Here is a 7,961-nt window from a genome sequence, read left to right as displayed (position 1 = left end):
CCCTACTTCTTTTGTTGTTTCCATGAGTCCTAGTTACATCGGCTCTTATTTCTTAGTAAGCATTCAACGAACGTCCATGTTGAGCCATTAAGATTTCGTTTACTTATATCAGTAGAAGAATCATCAATGTTTCTTCCAAAGATTTTCTTACTTTCTCCTTTCTGCGTTGTTTTCTTCTTTGTGTGTTCTTTTCAGTTTTTGCCGTCTGATTTTCACAAGCTACATCATATCAAAAAGTCCTGTGAAATCATCCTTCAAGTTTCAAATGTGGGAACTTGGCCCGTTGATTTGAATTATTTTTCAGAAGGAAAGAAGGCCAAATTCGGGCGTGGTTGGATGGAAGTTGTGCGTGACAATAATTTGGAAAGTGGTGATGTGTGTGTCTTTGTGTCGATCAACAACAGCCCTTTAATTCATTCGATCTGATAGTCACAAATTAAGAGGGTGTGTGAGAAGTAAAAAAATGTGTGTGGATAGCACATTCCTAAATAAATACAATACATTAATTGGACTTTTGATATTCTAATAATGCTACACTTTCCAACCCTTTTTTTCAATAAACATCGCATTATCATAATTGAATTTGACATTTTTGAAGTGCACATCGAGTTCTACAAAGGGATGAATGTTTTTTCAATACAATTAATAATGTGTATATAAAGTGAAGAGTAATGCTAAGAAGACCAATGTTTTAGACCACATTTGTAATTATGTGATATTGCGTTACCAATAATAAATAAACTCGTTAATCAACACTTAATAATTTAATAGAAAACTTCGTTTTAATCTCTATATAAGATTGTTTTTTCAATAATATCGTATGTAAGATAAAAAAACTAAAAATAGTCAAACATGTCACATTTAATCATTTTAAAAAACAAAACAAAAAATGCACTTTTAGTTTCCCTATTACCCTTATTACTCTCTTAAAACCAATTAGAGAAACAAATATATAATTAATTTTTCAAGAATGCTTAATTAACTAGATCCATAAATAACATGTTCGTTATAACAATAACATTACCATAAACCGCCATGTGTTATTCCAATCGAAGAACCCATAAAACTCAAAAACCATGATCAAACAAAAAAAAGGCAGAAAACTTAGAAACCAAATTCTCGTTGTATTCAGAAAAAAGAAGAAAAAAGGGGCTTTTAGATGCCAAATTGAAGGTGAATCCAGAGATAAATGACAAAAAAAAAATAAAAAATAGAGAACATGGAATGTGAAATCACACCTAATTCATCGTACCGAATTGATCGAACCTAAACTATATAGTACTTAACCGACCGTACTGAATGGTAGGACCTAATTGACAGTACCCAAATGATGAACAATTTTGTATGTAGAACAATATAGTGTACCTATATTCTCAATGCATTCTTTTTTAGTTTTATAGTTTCGGATTCAATAAATTAATAATGAATCCAAAGATAAATGAAAAGAACAATTTTGTATGTAGGAAAAATGGAATGTGAATCACAACCTAATTGACTGTACCGAATTGATCGGACCTAAACTATATAACGTACCTAATTTATCGGACCTAATCTATTAGACCTAAATTATCGAACCAGGTGAACTAAAACATAAAAAATACAAATCATACCAAATTGACCGTATCAAATCTATCAGACCTAAACTATATAACGTACTTAATTGACCGTACAGAAACTATTGGACATAAATTAGTGCATTCTCCACACAATATAAAATTTGAATAAATATAAATAAAAACAAAAAACAAAAAAAAAACAAAAAGTAGGTGGTTATAGACAATAAAGATGACATTTTTTAGACAATGAAGATGAATGTTACTTTTATGAGTGATAATGATGTAACTGTTGCATTTTTCAAATTTTGATGGTAGAGGTTACATTGCAGACAATAAGGATGACATTCTTGTAAATAGTAGTAAAACATGTGGTTTATTATTAGTGACATGTCATGGTGTATTAAAATGAAGGATCTTTTTTAGACATTGAAAACCTTCCCGGTTATATTCTAAAAATCATTTGTCATAAGCCGTTATCTCTAAAAGACTCGAAATTTAATTATCAACAATCACATCATACGATTTATAAAATGTGGTTTAAACATATAGTTTTGCAGTATTATCTTAAAGTAACATTTAGAATGGAAAAAAATTGAGTTATTACACCTTTTTTTTTATCCCTCCATTTATTCACGACCCTATACATTAACTCAGCCAGTATGCAGCTTTCTTCCAAGAATCTGGTGGCAAAGCTTTGAAAAAGACTGTACACGGGAAAACTGATAACTGGCCTTCCCATTTTTTTAAAGCCATCCTAGAGGACACTTCTAGCGACAGAAAACTAGTAAGCACCTCTCTCTCTCTCTCTCAGAAATGGGTCTCCGTCGCTATGCTTGTGAGAGATGTTTCTTGCCGTCGCTATGCTATTAAATAATATTGTTAGCCACAATTTTGTTTGAGATGATTCATTTTTTAGCTACAAAAATAGCCGATAATTCATCTTTTTAAATTTATCACCAGTTAGTTAACACGATCTCTGTTGTGCAAAGAGTATTCCAAAGAAATTTGTGAAGAAATATGGAGATAAGCTTTCAAACCCAGTACTTCTTAAGCTTCCAAATGGTTCAGAATGGCCGGTAGAACTCAGAAGATGGGATGGTAAGGCTTGGTTTGACAATGGTTGGCCAGACCTCTCTGAGTTTTACTCTCTACGCTGCGGTCACTGGCTAGTATTTCAATATGAAGGGAATTCCAAATTCAACGTGTTCATATTTGATAGAAGTTGCACAGAGATTGACTATCCACAAGCAATGCCCCAGATGGAATCAGCTGATCAAGATGATGATTTAGACGATTATTCAACCCATAGGGGGAAATCTACATTTCCTTGTACTAGGCCTCACAAGAAAAACAGAACAAGTTCAAGTGGTAAAGCCTAACTCAACATCACCTTACACTATTACACATAACGTGGTTCCATATCATAGTTTGATCATTCAACTTTCGTCAAATGACGTTCGAGAAGTCATTGGAAAAGTTGAAAAGAAATGAAAAATTGCCAAACATGTGTTTCTATTTTTAATACATGTTATTTTGTTTTCTGCCATTAAGGGTTTGCTTGTAATGTTCTATATATTGCAATCTTTAACAGGAAAAGATAATTTTCCCGCTAATAAACGTGGAGAAGGCAAATCTAATACTCGAAGATTCAAGAAACAAAGACCTGGGTATGTTGGGAGGATGAATCCATTGACTAAGAATGGAAAAGCTACAGCTCTTGATAGAGCTGAGGTCTTCAAATCTCAAAACCCTTCTTCCTTCCATGTTGCCATGAAGCCAACTTATCTTCGACGATTCTTAGTAAGCCATTCAAGACCATCACAAAGTATGTTTACTTGTATCAGTAGATTTCCTTACTCTTTTTTTCTTGTTTTTGTTTTTATTTTTCTTTAGTGGTTGCCCTCTGAGTATCGCAATCTACATCTTGTGAGGGATTCTAGTAAGGTTACCCTTCGAGCTTCGGATGGGAGAACTTGGCATGTTGATATGAATTACGATAAAAGAAATCCAATTTCACTTTCTGTAGAGGTTGGTTGGAATTTGTGCGTGACAATAATTTGGTACTTGATGATGTGTGCGCTTTTGTGTTGAATACCAACAACACTAAAGCTTTGTTTGATGTCGTCCTTTTTCGAGTCCATGATGATGGGGGAAAAAACAGTGCTTGAGATAGAAGAAAGTGATTTTCCACCCTGCCCAAAATCGGAGGGGAGATCTCCAATAGCACCGCAGTCCCACAAGAAAAACTGAAAAGGAGAACAAGTTGGAGTCCAAAAGCTAGTGCTGGTCCTGAGTTTTTAGGATCCTGGGACAAAATTCTAACTTGAATTCGTTCTGAAGACACCCTCACAAGTCACAAGTTTCACTATATCTAACTTTGACAATTCGGTGAAATGTCCTTGTACCACTGGTTTTTATGGCTTTTTGTTTTTTAACTTAGCCAAGGACATTTTCAGACTCCTTTCTTTAATTGCGTGATGTACTGATTTTTTATTTTTTGTGGTTTTTGAATTCTCCTTATGTTCATAAAAATTGTTCACGTAATTTACCTTTCATGTAATTATTAGCTATATCAAACTAACAAAATGAAATATGCATTGCTGCTGTTTAGTATTCGTAAAACTAGCATAAAACTATTTGGACACTCTTGCATGTATTAGAGAGTCTATCAGCAAATATGTCAGTTTTGTGTATCTAAATAACATCACGTGTTTACAATTAATATTGTAGTGTCACTTTGATGCTTTGTCAGTGTCAAATGCAATTCTGGTGTTTGCGTGATAGTTGGTCGATGTGTAGAGTCGCTTGCGTGGTGACAAAATGTGTTGAGCTGCAAGGGTTTGAATTGTTGTTTTCTTCGGGTAATATTTATTTTGTATATGGATACATTTTAAGGTTGAGATTACGAATTTGGACAATGTACTTTTTACTTAAATACACCATGTTCAGTTCATCTATGTCTCAACCTATTAGGCTTTTTCCATGATACATCGTTGTTTAATTTTAAAAAAAAAGGCCTTTTCAAAAAAATTTACTTTGGAAGTTGTAATATCTTTTTCGTTAATGAGGTTTATGAGAATGAAAGAAAAATACTAATGCTAGTGGAAATATTCCACCACAGAAGAAAAAATAATGTTACGAGCGTGCATGCGCAACATGCTTGATGGAAATAAACTTGTACCTGTCCAGCACTGCGGTCCTTCATTTTTATCTTTTCTTTATTCTGAGATTTCCATTTCTGCATAATGTGACTTTAGTACGCATTTCAGATTAAGGAAACCAGACTGCATACACTCCTTCCATAATTTGCAAAAGAAAAACCAAGCATACTGATTCCATCAAGAAAATGACGTTGAGCTGCTGGCCTCTTTGAATAAATATTTTACTTTCAACTACCAATTACATAATTGCAGACCTCCTCTTGTATACCTTTTCCTTGGTGCTAAGCCATCAGATTCCATCTAGTAGATCCTGCATTTTGCTCATAAGCTTTGGAGCACCTATGGCTTTTCTACCCGAAGAAATCGATGACCGCCCGACATTTCCCCCTGCCGTTCCTCATTTCTTCAAGATCATTCTCAATGACACTTCCAGAGACAAGAAAATTGTAAGCCTCTTTCTCTCTCTCATGTTTTCTGTTGTAGTTAGGCCTAGATCATATTGAGGTGATTAATCTCTACTGTTGTTAGGCTTAGATAGTACTGATGAGTTGATTAATTTCTTGCCCGAAAAAGATGAGTGTTTTATACTAAAAGACCAAATACTGAAACTTTCGCTGTTGTGCAGAAAATTCCACCGAAATTTGTGACGAAATATGGAGACAATATGTCAAATCCAGTATTTTTCAAGGTTCCAAGTGCCTTAGAATGGAAAATAGAACTTCGAAAATGGGATGGTGAGGTCTGGTTTGAGAATGGTTGGCAGGACTTCTCTAGTTTTTATTCTCTGGATTATGGTCACTTGCTGGTTTTAGGGTATGAAGGGAATTCAAAATTCAGGGTTCTGATATTAGAGAGAAGCTGCACAGAGATTGAATATCCCCTACAAAATACGGCGGAAAAAACTGATGAAGATGAAAAATCCGGCGATGATTCCCATGATATTTCCTATCATGAGTCTGGTGATGATTTGGATGTTGGTTCTGTTGAAATCGGGGAGAATCATACACCCTGCCCAAGAAAAACAAGGGAGAAATCTCTACTGTCTTGTCCTCGACCTCGCAAGAAAAACAGACCAAGTTCACGTGGTAAGGCGAAAACCAACATCGAACTTGTTCAATGTGGTTCCACATCAATCCGACTAATTAGAAACTCTCAGCAGTACGAAATGATGTTTGAGAAGACAACGAAAAGCAGAGATCCACATTTGTCGAAGTGAAACTTGAGAACATAATTTTGTTCTCCATTTTCACCTCCTTGTGTTTTCTGCCATTATGTTCCAAGTCTCTAACTTGTAATTAATATCCTTATTGTATTAATTCAGCAGGCAAAGCTAATGTTCCAGCTGCAAGTGCCACAGCTCTTGAGAGACCTAGTGGTTTCAAATCTGATCGACACCCTCCTCTCAAGGTTGCTATGACACGCACATATATATATCGATGCTACTTGGCAAGCTTTCTATAGAGCCGTCACCCCGTTTGGGGATACCGCAGATAACGAATTTAGCAGATGCAATTGTCATCCCAAGGCCATCATACGCATTGTTTCCTAAATTTTATTATTGACTTGACTGCTTTTCCCCTTTCTTTTTTTTTATTTTTCAGAGTTTGCCATCCCAGTTTATCAAGAAACACCTTAACCGGACTGTTGGTTATGTCATCCTTCGGGTTTTGGGTGGAAGAACTTGGTGTGTCAAATTCAAACAATACGACACCGGAAGATTGCAGATTGCTGGGAGGTTGGAAGCAATTTGTGCGAGAGAACAGTTTGGCAATTGGCGATGAGTGTTGGATTGGATTTGTGCGACCTCCACAACAACCCAGCTGGTCCTGTTTGAGATTGGCAGAGACATTGGAAAAAAGAGAGATTCCAAGATGGCCAAACAAAGCCTAACTCCACAAAAGAAAATTACAATAAAAGAAGACCTGGAGGACTAATTCAAAGACTTTACCTTTCTCTCCCCTGTGAGAGTCTTTCTCACCATTGTGTGAGTGGTCTTTCGTAATTTTCGATTTGCGTCGGTGCCTGCCATATAGCTTTCGTTAGGGTCGATGCCAGTCCCATGTTTTTCATGTGTGGTTTGTTTGGTTTCAACTTTTTCTAGCTCTTTTTGTTGCCTGCAAATTTTCCTCCCATTCCCTGCAATTTTCACGATCTCCTTCTATCCTTTCTTTTTTAAGAAAACTAATAAAAATAGCTTGAAAAGTTTTAGTTGTAATAAAAAACCATGTTATAAGATTTGTTTAAGATTAGTACAAGGCCCATATTAAAGTAATCCAACTAAAAATGGCCTAACTATAATAAATTATGATTTGTCGATTTTACCCCTAACTTTTTTAGATTGAGTTCCAGATTTTCGTCATTAATGAAGTTCATCGTTGTTTTGCAGCCTTCTTCTTTTTCTTTGAAACAAAAATATAGATCCTCATGCTATTTAATTGATATTTTGTATTATTTCGTTGAAACGTGATCGTCATTATTATTCATAAAGTATTCGATGTACTAATTTTCAATTTTTCTTCATTAGTAGAGTTCATCATTTATTTCTCCAGAAAATAAATTTGAGATCTGCATGTTATTCAATAATAATGACGGGTCACTGTTTCTGGACTGTAAAAATAAACTGTTTCTGGATTTTAAGTAACACTATTTCTGGAATCTAAGTCACTGTTTTTGAATCTAAATGAAATAGACACACTGTTTATCAATTGTAAGCTAGAAAAGAAATAGTGAAATTCATTGTATTTGGATTCAAAACAAAATAAGCATCCTGCTTCTTAAATATAATCAACTGATGCATGAAAGAAAAGAAACAATCAAGGGTTAAAACATAGGCTATTTCTAGAATCTGAGTCACTGTTTCTGGAATCTAAGTCACTGTTTCTGGAATTTAAGTCACTGTTTCTGGATTTTGGTTCTTTTCTTTCCAGATATAGTGTTTGTTTGTGCATAGAAAAAACAAACACTGTATCTGATTTTTTTTTTTCCAGAAACAGTGCTATGTTTTGGGTTCTCCAGAAACAGTTTTATGTTTTGGTTTTTTTTTTTTTTTTTTGATATGTATGTACATCACCGAGACCGTAGGTCTTTATTAGATCTGATTGGAATAAAATACTAACACTATAAATTGTTCGTGGTGCAGATAAGAGGATAAGGATGAGGACGATGATGAGGAAGAGGAGGATATAAGGACACGAAAAAGGTAGACAATAGTTTTTTATGGTTTTTTATTAAACTTTGAGCTCTT

At 34.7% G+C, this 7,961-nt stretch overlaps 1 protein-coding gene across 1 annotated transcript; it reads left to right on the top strand.

Annotated features, from left to right (window-relative positions):
* The first annotated feature begins 4,914 nt into the window (after nucleotides 1-4,914).
* On the top strand, nucleotides 4,915-6,989 carry LOC114821847 (B3 domain-containing protein At4g01580-like). Its single transcript, XM_070813095.1, has 4 exons — nucleotides 4,915-5,163; nucleotides 5,343-5,802; nucleotides 6,039-6,124; nucleotides 6,319-6,989. The coding sequence occupies exons 1-4, from the start codon at nucleotides 5,059-5,061 to the stop codon at nucleotides 6,496-6,498; spliced, it is 831 nt and encodes a 276-aa protein (XP_070669196.1). The 5' UTR covers nucleotides 4,915-5,058; the 3' UTR covers nucleotides 6,499-6,989.
* The last annotated feature ends 972 nt before the right edge of the window (nucleotides 6,990-7,961 follow it).

This window comes from Malus domestica, chromosome 15 (assembly GCF_042453785.1).
Source record: "Malus domestica chromosome 15, GDT2T_hap1".
Classification (NCBI taxonomy): Eukaryota; Viridiplantae; Streptophyta; class Magnoliopsida; order Rosales; family Rosaceae; genus Malus; species Malus domestica.
This window is presented reverse-complemented; position numbering and strand designations above follow the sequence as displayed.

Coding starts and splice junctions, on each gene's coding strand:
- LOC114821847 (XM_070813095.1), top strand. CDS start 5,059: ATGGCTTTTCTACCCGAAGAAATCGATGACCGCCCGACATTTCCCCCT. Junction 5,164..5,342: donor CTTCCAGAGACAAGAAAATT/GTAAGCCTCTTT, acceptor GCTGTTGTGCAG/AAAATTCCACCGAAATTTGT. Junction 6,125..6,318: donor ATCGACACCCTCCTCTCAAG/GTTGCTATGACA, acceptor TTTATTTTTCAG/AGTTTGCCATCCCAGTTTAT.